At 48.3% G+C, this 25,529-nt stretch overlaps 1 protein-coding gene across 2 annotated transcripts in view; it reads left to right on the plus strand.

Moving 5' to 3' along the window:
* HEPACAM (hepatic and glial cell adhesion molecule) overlaps positions 1 to 25,529 on the plus strand; it is a 92,898-nt gene that overhangs the window by 59,893 nt on the left and 7,476 nt on the right. For both annotated transcript variants that reach the window (XM_034754619.1, XM_034754620.1), the window contains exons 4-6: positions 3,276 to 3,557; positions 22,315 to 22,408; positions 25,088 to 25,161. In XM_034754619.1, the coding sequence (XP_034610510.1) occupies positions 3,276 to 3,557; positions 22,315 to 22,408; positions 25,088 to 25,161 (450 nt within the window). The remainder of the gene's footprint in view (positions 1 to 3,275; positions 3,558 to 22,314; positions 22,409 to 25,087; positions 25,162 to 25,529) is intronic.

The raw sequence follows: 25,529 nt of genomic DNA on the forward strand, positions 1-25,529 counted from the left end.
GAGCTTCAAAGGACTATTAGAAACAAGGTGAACTTTTAAAATGCAGTGGGTTCCCCAAGAAATCTCTAGGGGGAGGCATACACAAATGTAACTCCTCTGCAAAACACCATCCTTTGGAAACTACACCCTGAGGAGAAACCCATTGTCTAGGAATTAGCTATTCCCATATCAAACCCCAGACTGTATAAAGGAGGCACTAAGCTTTGCATGAGTGTTCTTGTTCTAAGAAAAAGGAGTTATGAGTTTGTAGCTACACAAAAACCTCGGTGTGGGGTTTGAAGGACTGTTTACCTGCCTGAGCCCTTGTGGGGTGATCTCTGGTAAGTTTATTAGCACATGTGTAGGTTCTTGTACATGTTTTTTCTATAATGCTTTCACTTTAAGAATAACTATGCTTGCTTAGAAAGAGCCATGTGTTACCTTAACCGTGGCGATTACACTGTTTGAGGAGAAGGCAAAGCAGGCCTACTTAGATAGCATGACTTGTTGGGGAACTCACAATATAGGCAGGGGACTGTGCACTCTGGAAATATGCCGCTCAGGAGGAAGAGAGACACAGGACTCTGCCCAAGAGACGTGATGGCTGGGGAGCTGGAAGCCTGAGGGTGGGTGCGCTTGGTGGACTCTAGAGGGGGAAATATAGGTGCAGTTGCTCTGACCTGTGACAATTAATAGGCATGTTGCTCGTAGTGCTGGTTTGTCAAATATTTTTTCGTGTCAAATGTATCAATTTTGAAAAAAACCCACAGAAAACGTCTTCTCTCTTTTTTTCTTTTCTTTTTTTCTCCCCATTTTGAAAACTTTTAATTTCAGGGAATTTCAAACTTTTGTTTTCAATTTTATTGTATGGATTTTTCTCATTTCCATAGCAGCCGTGCATAATATGAACTCCTACTCCTCCTCACAGGCCATAATATGGCTTCACAGTTGAAATAGCCGATTATTTTTATTTTATCTACATTTAAGATTCTTATAGGCAGCTGCCACTTAGCACAGATTGAAACATCTTATCTTTTTTCTCGACTGAAGTGTCTCCTGTTTGTGTTGTAATGAATGGACTAGTTTGTCACTTTGACACAAATCATTATGCGCTACTACCACTGACCTGTTATGAAATAATGTAAAAATAATAAAAATATAAACATGAACAAAACATAACATTCTAAACAAAATTTCACAATTCTGAAATTAAATTTTTCTGAAACTGAAAATGTGCAGAAATTCTGTTTTGCCGGAAATTTTGGAAACATTTTTCAGTCCAATTTGGAATGAAAACAAATTTTGAAATGTCAGAGTTTCCTACAGAATGGAAATTCGTTTTGATCAGCTCTAGCTGCTAGCAAGATCCCCATATGAGTTGATCTACATTTAAGAACAAATGACGTGCGCTTAATAATGAGAAACTGTGCAATTACTCAGTTTGCGGAGCTCTATTGTTATTTAATCTGTGCATTGTGGTAGTGCCCATAGGTCCCAATCAGGGCCCAGACCCCACTGTGCTAGGGGCTGTACAAACACAATAGAAGACACAGTCCTTGCCTGTATTACTGCCTGCACACAGGTTAGTAGTCATTTTTAAATGTAAAAACCTGTGTTACGGAGGGACGCTCTCAAACCTGATTTAGAAGTCAAACAATCCCAGCTCTGGTCTGTTAGCCCCAAGCCAGGCAACTCCTGCTGCAGGGCCTTGCAGTGTGAATCGTGGTCCCTTCTGTGTTGCCAAACGTCTGGCCCCATCATGGCTGTGCTGGGCAGGCCTCCGCGGGTCCCCTCTCCCAGCCTGGCTGCGGCCATGTGCCCGGCTTGCTCCCTGAGTCAACTCCCTGCCCTGGCTTCAGGCTGTATTTGTGCCTGTTGCTCAGGTGTGCTCTCCCCTAAGCCGGTGCCGCCTCCTACCCCGGGCCAGCCAGTTGGCACAGAGACAGCCAGGTGACCTGCAGCCACTTGGGTAGGACAACCCTCTCGCTCTGGAGTGGCAGCGCCCTCCTCTAGTGAGAGCTTCCTTAGCTCCTGTCAGACAGGGCGATTGCGGGAGGGTGGGCCATGGCATGTGGCATGGGGCCTATGTGGCCAGTGACTGCCACAGACCAGTGTTTGGTTAATGTCAAAATGTCACTGCCTAAGGGCTGGCGCAACCCATTAGGCGCTACAATTTGGGGGGGAGCGACCGCGGCGGTATTTCGGCAGTGGGACCTTCCACAGCCTCTGTGGGGGGTGGCATTTCAGGGCGGGACCTTCCGCTGCCTAGGGCAGCAGAAAAGCTGGCAGCGCTCCTGCACTGCCTCCCAGCACCAAGTGTGGGAGGGGAAACCTCTCCCTGAGTAGGAGGAGCTGGGATTTCAGACGGCTGATTAACATGTCAAGGGGCTTGTGCTGTCACTGGTGCACAGTGAATGGAATCCTGGCAGCAGCTGGGGACACAGGGCCATGGCCAAACAGTAAGCTTCAGGGCGGAATCCGATGGAGAAGAGGGTTTAGAAAACAAAAAATGAGAGAGACTCACAAGCACGCCTGCTAACCCCTATGGAGAGGAAGGACATCTTTGTAGTTTAGGTGCTGGGCTGGGACCCCGGAGCTCTGTGGTCAGTCCCAGCTCTGTCATAGACTCCCGGTATGACCTTGGGCAAGTCCCTTAATCTCTCTGGGTTCAGGTCCCATCTGTACAATGGGGAGAGAATGACCCTCCCTTTGTCTATTTAGAAGGTAAACTCTTTGGTGCAGGAGCTGTCTCTTCCAGTATGTGTCTGTGCACCACCCAGCACAATATGGCCCCAATCTCCTTTGTGGTCTCTGGGTGCAAACAAATAATGAGATGTGAGGGCTGCTGGAAAACTCAGCAGTGCTTTGCAGTCAGTTTGCTGAGTCCCAGTGATCTGAGCATAGAGGACATGGGGAATCCCTCTTCTTCAGTGCTCCTCCATGGTCAGATCCCCTGACTCTTTCGCGGCTTTGTTGCAGTCCAGTTGATTGTCGGGGGGGTTGGTTTTATGGTCAGCGCTGCCACATTCTGCCTCCCTAGCATCTGGCACTGTGACAAACCCCTGCCCACAGCAAAGTCAGAGCGTTCACTCACTGAATCTGAAAGAAAACCCCAAAGAACCCCAAAATGGCCAAGTGCAACGAGTGAGCAGGACTCTGCTACTGGCTACACCAGTTTCTCCTCAGGCCGGGGATGGGGAAAGATATTGGAGCAGGGGCAGGGCTGTAAAACTGCGGGGAGATGCCGTCTCTTTCGTAGTGTTAATTAGAAGTCTTTTTATTTTTTTTTCTTTTAGTTCCAATTTCAAAGCCTCATGTTGTCCTTGCGTCATCCACCGTGCTGGAGCTAAGTGAGTATTTCACCCTGAACTGCTCCCACGAGAATGGCACAAAGCCCACCTACACCTGGATGAAGGACGGCAAGCCCCTCAGCAACGACTCACGGCTGCTTCTCTCCCACGATCAGAAGGTGCTCACCATCACAAGAGTCCTCATGTCTGATGATGACATTTACAGCTGTCTGGTAGAAAACCCCATTAGTAGCGGGCGCAGCGTCCCGATAAAGCTGACAGTGTATAGTAAGTATTCCGACGGCGTGGACATGTGGGGGAAGGCATACAGTTTGTGTGGTGACATTGTCCATTCCACATGCTGTAGAAACTCTCCAGCCTGGCACACACGGGGAACACGAGATGGTGGTTTCAGGCAGGACATGTTTAAATCCAGTGAAATGCCCGTGGAAAGCTGTGCACAATTGTGACGTGTGGTGGAAATCTGCTGATAGGTGTAAAAGGGGCCCCTCTTCACTCGGCACCGACATGGAGCCAGCCCTTCAGTGACACACTAGGGAGTTCTGCACTGCAGGAAGGGTGCCAGTGGCTAAGTGGGAGGTTCTTCGCTTCTTGGGTCAGTATTGACTTCAAGGCCCACAGGGAGCTGCTAGAGAGCCCAATGCTACAGAGAGGGAGGTAAGTCACTCATTAGAGGTGTGCTGGTCTTTGTGTCGGCAGTGACCCAAATGCCCCAGTGAGGTGCTAGGGGTTCTGTGCCTCCTCATCTAAAACCTGAAAGCAACATTTACATAGTAATTTGTTAATGACTGAAAACAAATAAACGAATTCCTTGCCCTTTACTGGTGATTGCTCTGTATTACTACGATTAGTTATTTGTTACAGGAAGTGACTGAGTAATTGGTATTTGCTGATACCAAACAGGGTGACCAGATGTCCAGATTTTATAGATATCAGGGGGTAGCCGTGTTAGTTTGTATCTACAAAAACAACAAGGAGTCTGGTGGCACCTTAAAGACTAACAGATTTATTTGGGCATAAGCTTTCGTGGGTAAAAACCCACAATGCATCTGAAGAAGTGAGGTTTTTACCCACGAAAGCTTATGCCCAAATAAATCTGTTAATCTTTAAGGTGCCACCAGACTTCTTGTTGTTTTTGTGATTTTATAGGGACAGTCCCGATATTTGGAGCTTTTTCTTATATAGACACCTATTATCCCCCACCCCCGTCCTGATTTTTCCCACTTGCTATCTGGTCACCCTAATACCAAATGATATAACTACTTGTGAAAAGCAACAAATTGTCCTGTGGCACCTTATAGACTAACAGACATATTGGAGCATAAGCTTTCGTGGGTGAATACCCACTTCGTCAGATGCAGTGGGTATTCACCCATGAAAGCTTATGTTCCAATACGTCTGTTAGTCTATAAGGTGCCACAGGACTCTTTGTTGCTTTTTACAGAGCCAGACTAACACGGCTACTCCTCTGATACATAACTACTTGTGTTTTCTCAGGTTTGCATAAAAGCAGTAATTATCTGCATGTGCAGAGCCCACAGTTTGTGGGGCCAGGTTCCCACTCTGGGGTGGACGATCTTTTAGAAGGCTTTTGCTTTCTTACTGTGTCTGAAATAGCCACTCTCCAATTCTGTGTGAGTGAAGTGCAGGTGAAATCCACCTGCCATCTGCAGCTAGAGCAGTGCAGCCTTCTGAGGCCACTTGGCTAGTCTAGCCCCTGCACACTGACTGCCTAGAGAGATCCTGTGGTACATTCCTTAGTCCTAACACAGACCACCCTCGCCACTGCCCTCCACACAGCGCCTTCCTGTGGCAGAAAGGAGGTGCCAAGGGACCACTGAATGGCCACTTCACCCTTCCTTCTGTGCAACCCCAACGCAAGGCACAAGTGTTGTAGAGATCCTTACCCTCTCCCAGTGCATGAGAAGTGAAAGATACTGTCTCCGTACTAACGCTCACAACACGTTCTGTGATCTTCTCTTGGGATAATATATTCTGCAGCTGAAGTTAGCCTATAAACTCCCCAGTAGTTAACACTGGTTGTTTAGTCCATGTCAAAAAATTCCTACACGCGATTTCTTTGAGAAGCCCTAGTGTCACCGTGCTTTGGAGCAGGGACTTGAAATTTGGCAGGGCGGCAGCCTTGGGGTCAGGGAAATGGCATTTGCTGCCCCCATATACATCTACCCAGATTTGGCATCTGAAAATCACTGTTTGCACGTGCTCACCAGGAGTCTGTTAAGACAAGTAGTGAAATCTCAGAAGACTCCATCACAGGGAGCGAGCTCCAGCCCACGGCTGCAAGGCTGAGCAGGGCTCTTCCTGCAATTGCTCCTCCAGGTCAGTGGGGATCAGTGTGGCACCGGTCACAGGACTTGAGAGCAGGGAGACTCTCTGTCCTGTGCTTGCTGCTCCCCTGCGATGCCCAGCAGCATGGGGGAGGAGGGGCTGCAGGGAAGGCTGAATGCATAGGACAAGGCCAGGCTGGGGACTCATGGAAAGGGACAGAGACATTCAGTGTGTGGCCCTGCCTCGCCTGCCGCCACCATCCAAACCTGGCATTGACGGGGCGGGTCCGTGTACGTGGGTGTCTCCGCGGCGCCCATCACTGCGGTATCTGAGCCTCACACATCGGGGGCTTTGTTTGCACTGTCTATCAGGTGTCCTGCAGGCTCTGTCTTCTGGGGAATGTTGTATCCCTGATGGGGCACAACCAAGGGCTAGGCTGCATTGTTGGGCACAACCCACACTGTACTGCTACTGAACTCAAACGTCTCCCTAAGTTAACAGAGCATTAAAATGCATGCAATTCCCACCGCAGTCCGTGACGCAAAACCCAAACATCAGCCAGGCTGCTAAGGTCTCTCCTGGCATGTTAACAACCAGGGCCGACGAGGGGGGGGGAAAAACAGTACAAATTACTTTCCCCCTTCTCATCGGCCCTGTTTAGCCGGTCCGCCCTTGCTGGGGGGCCCAAAAAAAATATTCACCGGGGCCCGAACCCGCTCTCGGCGGCCCTGTTAACAACCCAGCTGGTCCCAAAAAGTTAAATGTTGGTTCCATGCTGGAAATGACTGAGGGTGAGAAGGCAGGAAACTGTGTCCTCTTTAGCCTTTCAACTCTTCTCTGAAGTGAGGAAGAGTCACTGATGTGCTGAACTTGTCCTCGGAGCTGCAGGGTAAATAGAACTACATTAGATGCCTTTCTTTGCTTGTCACAACTTCTTTCTTTTCTGTCCCTGTAGCTGGGATACAAAGCCCGATTGTACGGTGCCAGGGAAACGTAGCGTTCAAAAAGGGGGGCTCCTGCCTGGTCCTCTCTGTGGGGGAGGGGCCTACACAGTTCCATTCCCCTGACACCCTTGTCTGTGTCATGCTGTCTGGCCCCCCCCCCGTAACGAAGTGCCACAGTTCTGTCCTGCCCAGCCTTGTGTTAGCCTGGGGGTGGGGTCAGAGCCTAACCCAGCTTTGTAATCACAGGATCCAGTTACAAATCAGGTTTAATACCGGACCAATGCAGAACGTTTGCAGGTGGATGTGAGGGTGCCAGGATTTTCTGGGTCCGATGCTCATGCAGAAGTATCCTAGTCACTGAAATGCTGCTCTTCACAGCCAGGGCTTGAGGAAACCTTGCCAACTTGATAGCAGTGAGTGGGATGGGGACCTTTTACTTTTGAAGAAATCAGGATTCTCAGGTAGATTCTTGGGGCCAGCTGCCAGGTGCAATCTCAGAAGAGAGGGTGGTTTGGGTCTGGCTTCCCTTATCTGTCCTTTAGGGGGCCAGTCTCCTGTGGCACCTGGAACATCTTCCATAGTCATCAGGGCTTTCAGGCCAGGAATGTTACTCGATTCCAATCGGGGTCAGGGTAATTAAAAATTAAACTGTCAACAGACTTTGTTCTAGTTGTTTATAACATTCTAACACACACACACACACACACTCTGTTCATTTAATGCATGGCTAGAATTTGTTCTCTTCACCTCCCCCAGCAAACCCTTCTCAGTCCTTACAGTCATTGATTGCATTTGTCAGGAGAATGAGTTCAATCTCTTCATGCTCAATGCTGGTTTTCCTTACTAAAGATTTGTATCACACTAGCACCTAGAGGCCTTGATCAAGATCAGGCCCCCACGGGGCCAGACACTGCCCAGAAACAGACTGAGAGCCAGTCCCTGCCCCTAAGATCTTGCAGTCTGAATAGACGAAGCAAAGAGCGGGGCATTGGGAAGGGGAAGCGACTTGCCCAAGGTCACCCAGCAGATCAATGGCAGAGCCCTGAACAGACCCCAGCTCTCCTGAGTCCCCATCCACTAAGCCCACTCACAGTCCATTTTTAGCCTGGTCACAATTCACATTCAAGTCTAGTTGAGGATGCTGATCGTCACTGGTCAGATGAGCCTTACGAAGACCTGTAGCATCAATGATGTGTCCCAAATATTCAACAGAGGGCTGGAAGAATTCACACTTGTCTTTGCGGACTCGCAGTCCGTAGTCTTCCAGTCTTTGTAGGGTAGCCTCTAAATTCTTTAGGTGATCCTTCTCATTCCTTCCAGTGATCAGGATGCCATCCAGATAGCACTGGACTCCTGGCAAGCCACACAAGATCTGCTTCATAGGCCTCTGGAACAGGGCGGGAGCAGATGTTATTCCGAAGGGTAGGCGACAGTATCGATAAAGCCCCTTATGCGTCACAATAGTCAACAGCTCTTGGGACTTTTCATCAATGTGCATCTGTAAATATGCTTGACTCAGATCAATCTTACTGAACTTTTGTCCCCCAGCCAGGCCTGTGAAGAAGTCATCAATGTAGGGAAGCGGGTATTGCTTTGCACACAACACAGGGTTGACAGTGACCTTAAAATCACCGCAAATCCAGAGGGAGCCAACTTTCTTCACTATTGGAACAATAGGAGTTGCCCATGGGCTATGGGTAACTGGTATTAGGACTCCATTTGTGACCAGGCGCTCCAGGTCCGCTTCAACCTTTGGCCTGATGGGATATGGCATAGTTCTGGCTTTCAGATATTTTGGTTGACTGTCAGGTTTAATGTTCAATGTCACAGTGATTCCCTTCATACTTCCCAGATCCCTTTTTGCCACAGTGTCAACACACCAGGTCCTTACACCAGCATTCTGACGCTTACCACAGCGGTAACATTCCTGACTCCCCACAGTTTTGTGGGTAGGTTCTTGTGACACCTTATGCACCCTAGGGGATGCACTGATGGATTGTGCCTCCATTGTAGCCAGTTCCATGGAGACAGCAATGTCAACAGCCTTCTGTAAGGTAAACTGAGCCTCTGTCAATAGGCGCTTTGGTATAGCTTCACTGTGCAGGCCACACACTAGCCTGTCACGTAGGGCATCATTTAACATCTCCTTAAATTCACAGTGTTCTGCAAGCTTCCTCAAAGTTGCTACAAATTGTACATCTGTTTCGTCATCTTTCTGGTCTCTTTTGTGGAACCTAGATCATTCAGCAATTACCAGTGGTTTTGGAGAAAAATGGGACCCCAGGATTTCCACAATGTCACTGTAAGATTTAGTCTCTGTCTTAACAGGGTGTAATAAGCTGCGTAGCAGGGAGTAGGTCTTAGCCCCTACAACACTTAAGAATATTGGCACCTTCTTCTCTTCTGTAATGTCATTTGCAATAACAAAAAGCTCAAAACACTCAGTATATATATACGCCATTGCACTATAGTCTCCTCAAAAGTTTCCAGAGTCCCTGTAAGTGTAGCCATGGTTTTAGTTCCAGTTTGCACAGTCAGTGCAAACAAGCCAGTTCTCACCCCCTTCCAGCAGCAAACAAGGTTTTTTTTTGTTTGTTTGTTTGTTTTGTACCTTAACTTCTATTTCCTTCTGTTGCTGGGGCAGCACAGACATCCCATCCTCGTTGCCATGTTATATCCTTGGGGGCAACAGTTTTAGGAAGAAATCACTGGAGACACAGAGAGCTGTAAATCTTGTAGCAGCCATTTATTTCCACACTCAGAACTAACCAACAGCCAGCCAAAGCTGGCTGGGCTATCCCCTAATAATCTAACTCAGTTGCCATAGCAACACAAGGTTCTGTTACAGTGACAACCAAATACACAACAATAACCTTGCACCGACCCCTGTGCTGCTCATCTGGCATCTCACCCACCAGGAGAGGAATCTTTTCCACTCGTGATGTTAAAAATGCAGCATTGCCAACCTCAAACATTCAAAAATCATGAGCTGGGCTCAAACAATCATGAGATTTAAAAAAATATATGTATTGGGTTCTTTTCCTTGGCCTTCTGTAAGCTAGAAAGTAAGCTTGAGTGAGCTAGATACGTACTCATTTAAAAATGAGAGCTGAGATTCTCATGTCATCACATGACTCCAGGAGCTAGGGCTTTAAGAAGAACATCAAAACAGTGACAACGGTTCTCCTTGAGGCCTGCTATGCTTTCCTCTTTGCTCTCTTCACTTTCCTCTCTCTCTCTCAAACACCTCTCTTCAGCCTATTTGACTCCCTGGCATAGCTTAGTGCTGCAGGGAGACCTGTTAGCTGTATCTTCCCAGCTTGCAGTGTAGATCTTGAAAGTTTTCAAGTCCCTCTTGCAAATGTCCTTGAACATCAAGCTAGGTCGGCCCAGTAGCCTTGCAGCATCCACAAGTTCTCCATACAGGAGATGCTTTGGAATGGGTCCATCCTCCATCTGATGCAGAAGACCAAGGCAACGGAGATGTCTGTATTTGAGATTAGTGATTACACTTGGCAATTTTGCTTTACTTTGGTGTCAGGAACTCTGCTTTCCCATTTGATATTTAGAGCACAGTGTGGACAATAGGTGTGGAAGGTGTTTAGTCTTCTTTATGCCCATTGTAGGAGGTCCAGGTCTTGCCACCATACAGCAGCATGCTCGAAACACACATCCGGTAAACTCATACCTTGGTGTTCAGTGTTAGTTTCCTGTTAACACACACACACTTAGTCAGTTGGCCAAATATAGGACCTGCCTTTCTGATGTGAGATTTAAACTCTTCATCTTGAGATAAGTTATCTGACACAGTTGATCCTAGATAGCAGAACCTGTGCACAACTTTTAGCGTAGTGTTAGCTATTGAAACTTCTGGTGCAATCAACACACCTTGTGCCATATTCATTGTCTTCTTTAGACAGATGTATGACAAGCTAGCGAAAAGCTGTTGGAGTTGCAACAGCACCACTTCACTGTGTGTGATGAGTTCTGCATTGTTGGCAAAAAGAAATTCTCTTATCAGCAGGTGTTGGACTTTGTTGTTTGCTCTTAGATGTGCAATATTGAAGAGCTTTTTCCATGTGAGCTTGTATGGAGAGGAGAAAGCATGACGAAGTAGCAGACAGAATAGACCGAAGAGTGTTGTGCCAAAACACATACCTGTGTGAAACCGCAGCACGGTTCTGATCTGTCAGATTGATCACCATAATACTAGACTATAGCCTTCATGGAAGAATTGAATCTGACTGAGAAGGACAGGGGGGCAACCAGTTCTCTAGCAGTTGAAAAAGGCCTGTTCTGCTAACCAGGTAAGATCTAGGAAGGCAACTTAAAGAGGTTTTCCTTGTTCCTGATGCTTTTCTTGCAGCTGCCTTAGTGTGAAGACCATGTTGATAGTAGATCTATCATCATGGAAGCTGCACTGATTGTGAATATGTATGTTCAGCCAGAACTTATGTTTTGAGAATGACCTATGCAAATGCCTTGCCAGCAACAGTGAGGAGAGAAATTCCTCGGTAGTGGTGGCAATCACTGCAATCTCCTTTGGTTTTATACAGTGTTATGATGTTGGCATCCTTTGTGTCTTGTGGTGCCCCTCCTTGCCTCCAGTAGCCAAGTAAGACATTGTATGGATGTTTCAACACAACCTGCCCTTGTTTCAGTACTTCAGCTGGAATTCCATCTCTTTCTGCAGCCTTTCCTGCTGCTAGGAAGCTGATTACATGTACTAGCTCATTTTTAAATGGTTCTGTATCAAGTTGTTGGATGGTCTGAAGCTTGAGGATTGCATTTAGTGCTGCTTCAGAAACTGTGGTTTCACATGAATCGATTTCGTGATAGCGTTCAACCCATCACTGCATCTGTTTGCTTCCGTCAATATGATGTCTCCATTAAGAGATTTGAACGAGGCAGTCTTTTTTGGCTGACGGACCTATGCTTTCTTGATTGCATCATACATACAAGCATCCATTGAGATTGGAGATCTAAGAGGTGTCTTCTCACACAGATCGAGCCAGTATGATTTAGCACATTGCCTTGCTGTTCATTGCATTGTGCTTTGGCCACTCTGCAGTTAGCCCATGTCTCAGGAGAGGAGTTCATGTTGTGGTGCAGATATGCTGTGCACTTTGATTCAATAACACTGGTCTACAATTTTTGAGAAGTCATCTGCTTCAGAGATAAAATGTGCTATTTATTATATATTTTGATGTGCTGAATTCAAATATGACAATTAAAACAACTGATTGGCTACTGTTTCTAAGATATTTAAGTTTTTATGTTCTATGTCTATGTATATTGTGTAGATTGTAGAGTTTTAATCATAAATTGTAGACCTAGGTCTTTTCATGTGTTTATGGTTGCTTTACATGATAATATTTCACCTGTCCTGTTTATGTAACACTTTAAAAATCAGCAAAAGGGTTATATAAATAAAATTTATTATGAAACAAAAAGGCAAAAAACTATTATGTACATAGTTTAGTCCTATTCAGTGTCTACTCGGCGCTTCTTGGCTTGTCTCTTGTATTCATTAAATGGAGCATCTCTTGACACTGTCCAGCAATAGTCTGCAAGCATTGATGGGCTCCATTTGCCCTGATAGCGTTTCTCCATTGTTGCAATGTCCTGGTGAAATCACTCGCCGTGCTCGTCGCTCACTGCTCCGCAGTTCGGTGGAAAAAAATCTCGATGAGAGTACAAAAAATGTATCTTTAGTGACAGGTTGCAACCAAGGCTTTTGTATGCCTTGAGGAGGTTTTCCACCAACAACCTGTAGTTGTCTGCCTTGTTGTTTCTGAGAAAATTTATTGCCACTAACTGGAAGGCTTTCCATGCCGTCTTTTCCTTGCCACGCAGTGCATGGTCAAATGCATCATCTCAAAGAAGTTCACGAATCTGAGGACCAACAAAGACACCTTCCTTTATCTTAGCTTCACTTAACCTTGGAAATTTTCCAGGGAGGTACTTGAAAGCTGCTTGTGTTTTGTCAATGGCCTTGACAAAGTTCTTCTTCAGACCCAGCTTGATGTGTAAGGGTGGTAACAAAATCTTCCTTGATTCAACAAGTGGTGGATGCCGAACACTTTTCCTCCCAGGCGCCAATGACTGTCGGAGTGGCCAATCTTTCTTGATGTAGTGGGAATCTCTTGCATGACTATCCCATTCGCAGAGAAAACAGCAGTACTTTGTGTATCCAGTCTGCAGACCAAGCAAGAGAGCAACAACCTTCAAATCACCACAAAGCTGCCACTGATGTTGGTCATAGTTTATGCACCTCAAAAGTTGTTTCATGTTGTCATAGGTTTCCTTCATATGGACTGCATGACCAACTGGAATTGATGGCAAAACATTGCCATTATGCAGTAAAACAGCTTTAAGACTTGTCTTCGATGAATCAATGAACAGTCTCCACTCATCTGGATCGTGAACGATGTTGAGGGCTGCCATCACACCATCGATGTTGTTGCAGGCTACAAGATCACCTTCCATGAAGAAGAATGTGACAAGATCCTTTTAACGATCACGGAACATGGAAACCCTAACAACACCTACCAGAAGATTCCACTGCTGTAGTCTGGAGCCCAACAGCTCTGCCTTACTCTTGGGTAGTTCCAAATCCCCGACAAGGTCATTCAGTTCACCTTGTGTTATGAGGTGTGGTTCAGAGGAGGAGGATGGGAGATAATGTGGGTCCTGTGACATTGATGGTTCAGGACCAGAAGTTTCATCCTCTTCGTCGTCTGACTCAAGTGAGAATAATTCTGGTGCATCAGGAACCGGCAGTCCTTCTCCATGGGGTACAGGGCGTATAACTGATGGAATGTTTGGATAATGCACAGTCCACTTTTTCTTCTTTGACACACCTTTCCCAACTGGAGGCACCATTCAGAAGTAACAATTGCTGGTATGATCTGTTGGCTCTCTCCAAATCATTGGCACTGCAAAAGGCATAGATTTCCTTTTCCTGTTCAACCACTGGCGAAGATTTGTTGCACAAGTGTGGCAGCATATGTGTGGGGCCCACCTCTTGTCCTGATTTCCAATTTTGCAACTAAAATAAAGGTGATAGGCTTTCTTAACCATAGTGGTTATACTGCACTTTTGTGATGCAAAAGTCACTTCACCACAAACATAGCAGAAGTTATCTGCACTGTTCCCACAAGTACGAGGCATCTCTGCTCACTTTGGCTAAACAGAAATGTGTCCCTTTGCAAAATCAAACACTGACAAATAAGAGAGCACGACACTGTATGATTTCTAGAGCTGATATAGGGCAATTTGTTCAGCAGAGTGATGTAAGCTTCGTTATGATTGCATCATCCATGACTTCTAGGAATAACATGATGCAATTCATATCATGTATGACGCAATACCAGCTTCAGGGTACATCTACACTACAGGGGGGAGTCGATTTAAGATACGCAAATTCAGCTACGTGAATAGCGTAGCTGAATTCGACGTATCGCAGCCGACTTACCCCGCTGTGAGGACGGCGGCAAAATCGACTTCTGCGGCTTTCTGTCGGCGGCGCTTACTCCCACCTCCGCTGGTGGAGTAAGAGCGCCGATTCGGGGATCGATTGTCGCGTCCCGTTGGGACGCGACAAATCGATCCCCGAGAGGTCGATTTCTACCCGCCGAGTCAGGCGGGTAGTGTAGACCTAGCCTCAGATTGCATCATTCATTGTTTTGCCTAAAAAGCAAGTACTGTCCAAACCCAGTCATAGATTTATTCATAGAGCCAGTCAAAGATGTATTTTAGTCATTTCTGGTTTAAATTGAGATCCCTTCCCTTTATAACTCACTTATCCTCCACCATTCCCAAGTCAAGGGTCATATATACTGACCCAATAGCATATCTTGAAAACTAGAGCAAATCAACAATTTTAAGCATCATTTTCGTTCTCGGTGACCCAGAATTAGTAAAGTTTGACTACATTTATTTCAGAAGCATTTTGGCTGTAGAGCAGTGTAACTGAAGCATTTCTTCAGAATATGCTGCAAAGCAGTCTTTATCTTGTACAGTCTTTTTCCCAAAAGCGAAGGTTGCAGTTATATGTATATTCGTTCGGCGTGTATTCATACTGCATCAGCATTCAGGAGAAGTGCAACTGATGACATAGCTTCCAGGAGATTTGTAGTGAATTGGAGACCTCTTCCTTGATCTTTTGTGTTGTTGGTGTTAATACATGGGCAACAGTTTTGTTGGGTATGATGGAATTTCTGTAGTGAAAGCCATATTTTGCCACACACTGTGAAAACTGCGAGTATGGAGAACATCCTGTAGAGGTTTTCTGTAGGTGACAATTACATTCAGTCAGTGCCAGCATCCACATCTGGGGTGTCTCCACAAGACGGTCCAGCAAGAGACTGCCTGGGAAGTAGGTGTTGGTCATGCTCAGTCCTTGGAGGTGCAGAGCTCCAGCCTTTGCCCATTGTTGTTCATTTTTCCCACTCCATGGTGGCCAGTGCATAGCAGCCACGTCTTGTGACCTGAGCTGACTCTGGTGTTGAAGTCTCCCAGTAGACAGAGTTGCTTGCCCGGTTGTAGCTTGCTGATGGCACTGTCGAGTTGCTGATAGAACAAGTCCTCTTCAGAGCTGGAGAGTGATGGAGCAGATATACTAATGATGTTGGCAAAGCCTCCTGTGGTAGATATTCTGTGTGGTACGATGCATTCTGATGTTGCAATGGGACATTCAACCATGGATACTACTGAGTTTCTGCCTGCAAAACCCACCCCATGTTTATGGTGTTGTTGTTTGCTTTTTCTGTGCCAGAAGAAAGTGTAATGTCTCTGGTGCAGAGAGCCTGTCAGTTAGTCTGGTTTCAGAGAGACGGTCTACATCGATGGCAGACTTCCTAGGGTCATTGGCCTCCTCTAGATCATTTAGCATAGCAGAGCACAGGGTCCTCACATTCCAACAAGCAAGTCTGAAGAGGGTGACCATTCTACCTGAACGTTCAGTGTGGATGCTTCGGCAGAGAGAGGTGTGCCTTAGGATCAAAGTCCTCCTCTTGGCAGCACTGACTGTGCCCAAAGGCTTGGAAGACCAAGATATTTGGAAACCAGCACAGCTGCAGGAAACGCCAGTGGGCAAAGTTGAATTGCAGTGCCAACCACCTGCCACTGTCTCTGCAGTGGATTTAGTTCAGGGTTTTCTCCCCTAGCCTTTGCTCAATGAAGAATTAGCTGCAAATCAGCAACACCAAATGGCATTACTCCTTCACGGATATTGTTTTTCATTCCAATTGGTATCAGGCTTATCTGCTACAAGACTGTGGTTATTGCAAAGACGTGCACCAATTATCACAATAAATGATCATCAGTTATCAAGATAAAATTGTGAGAGTTGGCAACAGTGAAAGTCCCCCCTTGTGGGCGGGGGGGGGGGGGAGAGAAGGGGCTAGGAGGGAAGTTCATCCTCTGTTACATTCGTGGTAACACTTGTGCCGAAACTTGATGCCCAAATTTTATAACACGTGCAGAGGAGCTGAGCAGTCCATCCTCAGCTGAAATCGATATTTCCTGTAGGTACTAATGGAAATCAGGCCTTTGGTGCCTCCAAGTGGACACCCAGTAAGTGATCACTGAGATAGGCAGATGAGCAGATCCTCTGTAGCAGAGCTGGGCAAATAATTGATTTTTCGGTTCACTGGCAGTTCCAAAAAATATTTTTTTTAAAAAAAAAGTGGTTCAACCCAAACCAAATCCAAAAACTTCTGAAGTTTTTGGTGAATTGGCAAAGTCTGCTTTGGAGCCAAAGAAACTTTTCATTTGAACTAGTCACTGGGCCAGAAAGAGTGAGAGAATAAATGACTTTATGGTCTGGTGTTTAGGGCACTCACCTGGGAGGTGAGATGCTCGATTGGCTGTTTAGTTATTTATACTAAGTGGAACACCTTCAACAGGCCCATGTGAGAGCCCCAGAGCCCAGCCGTTAGGGTGCGGAGTGCAGAAGGGGTTCGGGATATGGGCTCCGGCCCAGCACCGCTTACCTCGAGCAGCACTAGGGTGGCAGCGGTGCGCAGTGGGGGTAAGGCAGGCTCCCTGCCTGCCCTGGCCCCGCGCCGCTCGCGGAAGTGGCCAGCGTTTCCGGCAGTGGCTCCTGGGAGTGGGGTGGGGCAGGCACCTCTGCCGCATGCTGCCCTCACCTGCGGGTACTACCCCCAAAGCTCCCATTGGCTGCGGTTCCCTGTTCCCGGCCAATGGGAGCTGCACCTACAGGCGAGGACAGTGCACGGAGCCCTCTGCTCCCCTCCTCCAGGGGCCACAGGGCCATGGTGCCTGCCGCTTCTAGGAGTGGCATGGGGCCAGGGCAGACAGGGAGCCTGCCTTAGCGCAGCGGGGCTATGGGGCTGGCAATCCCATTGGCTGGATTGAAAGCCCTGATGGGCTGGATCCAGCCCGTAGGCCATAGTTTGCCCTCCCCTGCTCTAGCCCCCCCAAAAAAGATTTTTGGCCAGAATGAGTCAGTGAATTCACATCAGATTTGGGTTTACGAAAACTGCGTTTTTCAGTGAATAAACTTTTTTTTTTTTTAAAGTTTGCCCAGCTGAGCTCTGTAGTCTTGTCCTCTCAGCCTGTCTCAACATGATGGCTAGGGTTACTGTCCTACTCTGCCCTCCGAGAACCTGGAACATTACAAACATGGTAACTAACTCTGGGAACATTTTTATGAGCAAGCTGTTTTCACAACAGTTTATAACTCTGCAAAAGCTAACTCCCAGCATGCATTGCTCAGAGCGAAGTCTGCATATCCCTCACCTTTCAGTCCCTGCCCCATGGCCTGGAGGTGAGCTCACGTGGGGCTGAGTACAGGATGGGATGTTTCGTCACAGAAGCAGAAAAAGAGGAAACCCATCAACTGGCTGGAGCTCTCAGAGCAGCCATGGAACAGATGAGCCACCCTGAGTAGGCACTGCCTCCACGCAGCCTGGCCTGAATTCAGATGGCTGGGAGCTGCTCCACTGATCTTACCTCCCTCTCCTCAGTGCTGAGTCTGAGCCATTCAGTGATGTTCCTGCACAATAAGCAGCTCAAACTCTCAGCCCCTGCTGTAACCCAGAGGGGGCTGGAGGCAGGTGATTCTCAGCAAGGGGCCCTGGTCACACTGCAAGGCCAGTTGTTCTGCACTCTCTTCCTGAGAGCGAGGCACAAGCTGGTTGGTGGGGGTGGAGGGAGAGGCCTGGCTTGAGGTGCTGGGTGAACCCAGGGGCTTCAGTCTGTCAGACACCAGTCCCAGACTGTAGCCATGTGTTACAGTGAGTGTCCATATGCACAGAGCATTGGCCAGAAGGCCTTGTAATCTGTTGGCAACACGGCTTCTACAGAGCAAAACAAAATCACCATGTCCTGAGGCCACCATCTGGCCCAGAGCTCAGCTGGGCACCCACCAAACCAGGAGCACCCAGCACCACTGGAAACAGCATGAACATGGGCCATATTCTGCCACCCAGCAGATTAGCCCTGCCAGGAGCAGGAGCGACAGTGCAGCATGGGCAATTCTGCACAGAGCCCATTTCTGAGTCAAAGGCGTTGAGGCTAGAGCACATAGGCCAGTGATACTCAGACTGTGGCTCGGAAGCCGGTAGGGGCTCTTTAACGTGTCTCCTGCGGCTCTTTGCAGCACACGTTATTAAAACACTGTGATTTAATTATTAACCAATCTAAACTATTAACCAGTCAGGATGCTTTTACTATGTGATTAGCCAATTGTAGTTGATAAAATAATACTTGGTCAGTCATTTTGCTGTGAGAATAATATATACATATTATTTCTAGGGCTGTTGATTAATTGCAGTTAACTCACATGATTAACTTAAAAAAATTAATCACGGTTAATCGCAGTTTTAATCGCACTGTTAAACAATAGAATACCAATTGACATTTATTAAATATTTTGGATGTTTTTCTACATTTTCAAATACAACACAGAATACAAAGTGCACAGTGCTCACTTTATATTATAATTTTTTATTACAAATATTTCACTGTAAAAAAAGATACCCGTATTTTTCAATTCTCCTCATACAAGTACTGTAGTGCAATCTCTTTATTGTGAAAGTGCAACTTACAAATGTAGATTTTTTGTTATATAACTGCACTCAAAAACAAAACAATGTAAAACTTCAGAGCCTACAAGTCCACTCAGTCCTATTGCTTGTTCAGCCAGTCACTAAGACAAACAAGTTTGTTTACATTTACAGGAGATAATGCTGCCCACTTCTTATTTACAATGTGAGAACAGGCATTCACATGGCACTTTTGTAGCTGGCGTTGCAAGATATTTTTGTGCCAGATATACTAAACATTCATATGCCTGTAGCAGAGCGAGACTCACCCCTGTGGCGCCTCCTGCTGGTTTCCTGGGAATTAGCTCTTTTTCCAGCGCCCTCTGCAGGCCGGTGTCCCACTTGCCACTGGCCCCCGTGTCCCTCCAGGACCCCGGTGCCCTTTACCCAGGGGTTCTGCCCACTGCAGCAACCCCCAATCTGGGTTTCCCCACTCAGGGGAACCCCCAACCCTCACCTCACCTCAGTATCCGGCTACTGCCAGTAACCATCTAGCCCCTGTTCACTGGAGCAGACTGCAGTGTACAAGCCACTCATCACAGGAAAGGGGGGTTTGGACCTGCTGCCTTGGCCTACCCCTAGGCTGCCCTTTGCAACCCCAGTACCCTTCTGGGCCTTTAACAAGGCCTGCAGCCTGGGGGGTTTCCAGGCCGGAGCTCCCCAGCTCCTCTGGCCTTCCCCCAGCCATGCTCCACTCTAGGTACCCTGTGAGCTCCTATGCAGCCAACCCCTTCTCTCTCTAGAGGCGGAGAGAGACTGATTGCTTCTGCCCCACTGCCCTCTTATAAATTTAGTTAACACATTATTTTTTAATGAGGGTCATCAGCATGGAAGCATGTCCTCTGGAATGGTGGCCAAAGCATGAAGGGGCATTGTACCGGGGTAGTCACCCCACTCGTGCCCAGAGTGGTTGACAACAGCCCGGGAGAGGGCTGTGGCTGGGGCAAGCAGCTCCAAGACTGACTGGGGAAGCAGCCTCAGCTGGGGCCATGCCCCAATTAGGGCCCAGCTGGCCCTTATAAGAGGGCAGTGGGCCAGGAGCAGTCAGTCTCTCTCTGCCTCTAGAGAGGGAAGAGCCTGGCTGCTTAGGAGCTCACAGGGTACGCAGAGCAGAGCAGAGGGAAGGCCAGAGGAGCGCCGACCTGGAAACCCCCCAGGCTGCAGGCCTTGTTAAAGGCCCAGAAGGCTACTGGGGTTGCAGAGGGCAGCCCAGGGGTAGGCCAAGGCAGCAGGTCCAAACCCCCCTTGCCTGTGATGAGTGGCTTGTACACTGCAGTCTGCCCCAGTGAACAGGGGCTAGACGGTGACTGGCAGTAGCCTGATACTGAGGTGAGCTGGGGATAGGGGGTTGGGAGTTCCCCGAGTGGGGAAACCCAGATTGGGGGTTGCTGCAGTGGGCAGAACCCCTGGGTAAAGGGCACCGGGGTGCGGGAGGGACACGGGAGCCAGTGGCAAGCGGGACACCGGCCTGCAGAGGGCACTCCGGAGCTGGAAAAAGAGCTAATTCCCAGGAAACCAGCAGGATCTGCTGCGCCGGTGAATCATTACAACGGTGGTGGAGAATGTGAGTACATGCGGTCCTCCCCTGATACAAGGGGCTGGGCAAGGACTGTGAAACTATTGCCCGAAGAGTGGAGAACCGAGAGAACTAGGGGATGATGGATCCTGGTTACACGGGGATCTTCTATGCAGAGACCCCAGGTGCAGTCCCTGGTTGGGCCCCGGTGTCAGCGCCCCGGAGGAAGGCTGTGGAGGAAGAGCCAGGGCTTTTAGCGGCTTAATCAGCTGTGCTGACTAGAGTCACCAGGGTCCCTTTTCAGCTGGGCGTTCCGATTGAAAACTGGACTCCTGGCAACTCTAAGCATTATCTCCTGCAAATGTAAACAAACTTATTTGTCTGAGCGATTGGCTGAACAAGAAGTAGGACTGAGTGGACTTGTAGGCTCTAAAGTTTTACATTGTTTAATTTTTGAGTGCAGTTATTTTTTGTACATAATTCTACATTTGTAAGTTCAACTTTCATGATAATGAGATTGCAGTACAGTGCTTGTATTAGGTGAATTGAAAAATACTATTTATTTTCTTTTTACAGTGCAAATATTTGTAATGAATATGAAGTAAGCACTGTACACTTTGTATTCTATATTGTAATTGAAATCAATATATTTGAAAATGTAGAAAACATCCAAAAATATTAAAATAAATGGTATTCTATTATTGTTTAATAGCGTGATTAATCGCATGATTAATTGCGATTAATTTTTTTAATCACTTGACAGCCCTATTTTTTATATATATTTTTATTATATTTATATATAGATAGTGACAAAGCTCTGTCCTTATCTCCATGGGTCCTGCGTTTCCTGGCGGATTTCGCTAGCCTCAGAGGTTCGCTGTGACCCTCCACGTAGCCCTTCTCTCTCTAGAGGCAGGGGTCACAGCCTACTGAGCCATTTTCATCATAAGCCAGCAAGGGAGGTGAGGAGAAGCTATCCTCCCTTGCACAGTCTCTGTTGTCTCCCAGTCTCAGTGATTAATCGCGGGGGGCAAAGGGGAGAGCCCGGGCCTGCCCTGTACTCCAGGCTCCAGCCCAGGGACCCTAATAGTATCAGCTATAATAGCTGACTTTTTAGAAACAGGACGCATACAATACCCTAGGCCACTTCCCCACAGTAGCCCCCAAATTCCTCAATATCCACTTCATCCTTACCTCAGGGCCTCCTTCCTTGTGCCTGATATGGTTTATATTGCTCATTCTCTCCAACAGCGCGGCTTCCTCCTACAGCTCCTGACACATGCCCCCACCTAACTAAGTGGAAGGTTTTTAACTAGTTTCAGCCAGCCCCTGATTGGTTTCAGGTGTCCCAATCAACCTAGCTGTCCTCCCTGCCTTCTGGAAAGTTCTTAATTGGCCGCAGGTGTCTTAATTGACCTGGAGAAGCTGCCATTTGTTTATCCTGGTAACAGGGATTTGTTTACCCTGTGGCTAATATATCTGTCTCCCACTACTTTACTATAGCCATGTGGCCTTGCCCCGTCACAATATAAACTAAATTTTCCCGTCATGCTGTTTAATACGAATAGTACTATAGTAAATGACACAATGAATTCACTGTTAACTGTGGCTCTTTTGGGTAATGTTGACACTAATTTGGCTCCTGAACCCCTGAGGTCTGAGTCTCACTGACACAGACCCCACCCAACCGAGGCACTGAAGTTCCAATGTGTCCAAGACCCAGGGCCAGCAAACATTCTCTGCTAGTCGCTGACATTCACTGCCTCTGCAGCACCCATGCCGGGTATGGTGTTTGACAAACACCTGGGAAGTAATAAAGCAGGGCACTTAACTGGCTCCTGGGGGTCAGGCTGGAGGCTTGGAAGAGGGGCAAATTGTCTCTTTCTGCTTCATTTGCCTTATGCTAGGGGCCCAGAGAGGCTGGTCCAGATCTCCTCCAGCTCTCCCCAGCTGTGTGTGTTGGAACTGAAAGGTACAGAGGATTGTGCTCATCTCCTGAGCTGTTTGGGTTCTCCTCCATCAGTGGGAACCCTGGCAGGGTGTCAGTGTGACCCCGAGCTGAGCATTGCTGAGGGCAGACTGACGCTGGGTTGCTCCTTGTATTATCTGCAGAGAGCAGAATGGGCTTTGTAACGGCTGAGGCAGTGACACGGCAGCCGCTGTGGGTGTGAGCGGTAATTCCTCTCCCTTCTCTCTCCTAGGAAGGAGCTCCCTCTACATAATCCTCTCCACTGGGGGCATTTTCCTCCTCGTCACCTTGGTGACGGTCTGTGCCTGCTGGAAACCCTCCAAAAAGTGAGCATTTTCATATAACTTGAATAAAATAGCTGTTACTTTGCTCCCCCGCACCAGTTTTCCTGGCTCCCAGCCCCATCCCGGGGATTGCAGAGGGACACAACTCCCCTGATGGATCCCTTACACCAGGCTCCTGGCCCCATCCCGGGGATTGCAGAGGGACACAACTCCCCCAATGGATCCCTGCACCAGGGTCCCGGCTCCCAGCCCCATCCCGGGGATCGCACAGGGACACAGTGCCCTCTGGCTGCTCCCCCCGCTCTGTCAGGCCTGTCTCGCTTCGACACACCAGTATTTATCTGTATTTGTTTCCTTGTGGCCTGTTCTCTTTCCAATCTGTCCTCTCACGCTGCATATTCTCACCCATGCCAGCCCCAATGGGGGGAGTGGGGCGTAGGGTGACCAGACAGCAAGTGTGAAAAATCGGGACAGGTGGTGGGGGGTAATAGGTGCCTATATAAGAAAAAGACCCCAAAATCAGGACTGTCCCTATAAAATCGGGACATCTGGTCACCCTAGTGGGGTGGGGCTGGCTGAGAAGCTGAGAGCTCTCTGGGGACCATCTCCCAGAAAATGGCTCCATGTGGTTTGCTGGGCTGTCTGTGGAGCCCAGGTGAGAGTCAGGCCCGGGGGCCTTTTGTCTGCCGCAGGGAACAGAACCCCAGTAACATGTCCTTGGTGTCTTTATTCTCTCCAAGAAGGGGCTCCCCAGAGCCCTGGGCACTTAAACTCGACAAACTCCCCAATCAATCAAACCCACAATGAACTGCCTCCCTCCCCCCCTGGAATTAATGAATAACCCCAATAACCCCACGCGCCCCAGACAGGAGGGGCTGTCACAGCGCTGGGCATGGCACATGATTATCTGCCCTGGCTGCAGAACAGAACAGCCTGGGGTCTGCCCTACCGAAGGGACCTCAAGCCCAGTGGAGATTGCCGAGGTGCCCCGAGCCCCCTCCTCCCCCATCCCTCTCCCGTCCCTGGGGGTTGTGGTGAGGGAGGCGTGGGAGTGAGCTCTGCTGGCTCTAGTCCCGTGGAGGGTCCCCATGCCAGATGACGGGCGATCTCTGCCCTCGCTGCACTGCCTCATAAGGACCAAGAGTCCAGCCCTGGGTCCTGCTCTGTCCACCCCCTTCCCAAAAGCCCATGAAGAAAGGCCTTGACTTAGCACTAGCGCCCTCCCTGCGTTACACTCGGGCTGGGAATGGGAGTGTCTCTGCCTATTTGCACTGCAGGGTTCGTGGGGAGCAAAATCTCTCTGGTAGACGAAGTCCACTCCATAGAAGGAGAGTATCGGGGGGAGGGATAGCTCAGTGGTTTGAGCATTGGCCTGCTAAACCCAGGGTTGTGAATTTAATCCTTGAGGGGCCATTTAGGGAACTGGGGTAAAAATCTGTCTGGGGATTGGTCCTGCTTTGAGCAGGGGGTTGGACTCGATGACCTCCTGAGATCCCTTCCAACCCTGATAGTCTATGATTGTACATGATACAAGGGAGGGGACAGCTTCCATGCAAAGGGTCGGGCTTCGGAACAAATCCCATTCTGTCATGTGAGGCAACATCAGCACTTAGGGAGAGTGGGAGGATTCCCTATCTGAGATGAGATGTCATCGAAATATTAAAATCTGGCTCCTGTCGGTTTCTCTTTGCCCATCACTGATTCCCCCAGGACCACAAACAGCCTGGCTTGCTTGTGTCCTGCAGTTCTGATGAGTTCCTCACGTTTCTGGAACTAATGTGCATGAGTGTAACGCTGCTACACAGCCAGCTGGCGCCCCCCCTCACCACCACCCCGGCTGTAGTTCATTTTCAAATCCTTTCTTACAAAGTGGTGGGTGGGTGTTTTAAAAACCAGAAATGTTTAAAGTTGGAGAAGGCTAAATACCAGCTTATATCCACCTCGACAATAGGGCAGACGGGCTAACTGCTTCTCACGCGCCCTGAGCTATTCCCAGACATACACCCCTGATAAAAGACAAGCTATTCCCAGTGGAGGAGCCTGACCCAGCCCTCCCCCCTCCCCCCCAGACTAGTGCTGCCATAGAACCCAGGCTACAAGTCAGTTCCTTGTTTGCTCCAGGCAGTGGATTCTGACCTGAGTCATGCGGCGCCATTCTCATGTATATTTAACCCCTACTCCTCACCTGCCTTTTCCCTTGAGTCACTACTACAATGCTGTTCCCTTCTGTCCCCCCAGATCTAGGATCTCATCCCAATCCAATTCCCGAATCCCCTCAATCTCTCTCACGCTCATTCACTCCCTGGCTGTTTCCCCACATTGCCCCACGTCAGCCTCTGTGCGTTTCAAGCCATCCTGCTGTCCCAGAAATTTGCTGGCCAGTATTGCAGTAGCTGAGATGACAGGTCCTGGAGCAGGCAGGGTCCAGCCGCAGCATCTCCAAGACTCAGCTGCCACCCTCCTTTCGTTTTGCAGTCCTGGGATTTTTGTTCCCTTCTGCCACTGAACACATTCCTCAGTGGCCTCGGGCTGTATATAAAGCTGGGGAAACCTCCCCAGCAGCGGTGCCTCAGTGCTGCCTTGGTGCAGAAAAGCAGTGAGCATTGCAGGACAAACAGCACACAAAGGGCCTTCCCCTGGGACGAGAACATCGTTAGCAAAGGGCATCTGAGCACAAGTCTTCCGGCTTGTTCTTTACAAACCACCTTGTCCATTTCACAGAGACAAACAGAAGCTGGACAAGCAAAGCTCCTTCGAATACATGGATCAGAATGAAGAGCATTTAAAGCACGAAGGTAAACAATTGTCCGGAGATTCTGTCTACTCTGAACTTTCTGCAGGGCACAGGTGGCTGGAGCCTCACGGGGCCTGTTGGCCAATCCCGCCAACTTCTGTGGCTATTTGCAAACACTTAACACAGCACCTCTGCAGGCAAAGAAAACAGTCAAAGAGGAGTTTTCCTGTTTACACACACGGGGAAGCTCGGAAAACAGCTGGTAACAGCTTGTTGTCAGGGCTCCTTAGTGACCCTCTTCTTATGCAATGACTCTTATGACCTGCAAACCCTTGCCATTAGGCGCAGTTGTCACCGTGGGACTCCTCAGGCTGGGTAGCACAAGAGCCACTCGTAAACGCTAGCTGGGTCAAAGTCATGTACGGGCTA

This window comes from Trachemys scripta, chromosome 21 (assembly GCF_013100865.1).
Source record: "Trachemys scripta elegans isolate TJP31775 chromosome 21, CAS_Tse_1.0, whole genome shotgun sequence".
In the NCBI taxonomy this organism is placed as follows: Eukaryota; Metazoa; Chordata; order Testudines; family Emydidae; genus Trachemys; species Trachemys scripta.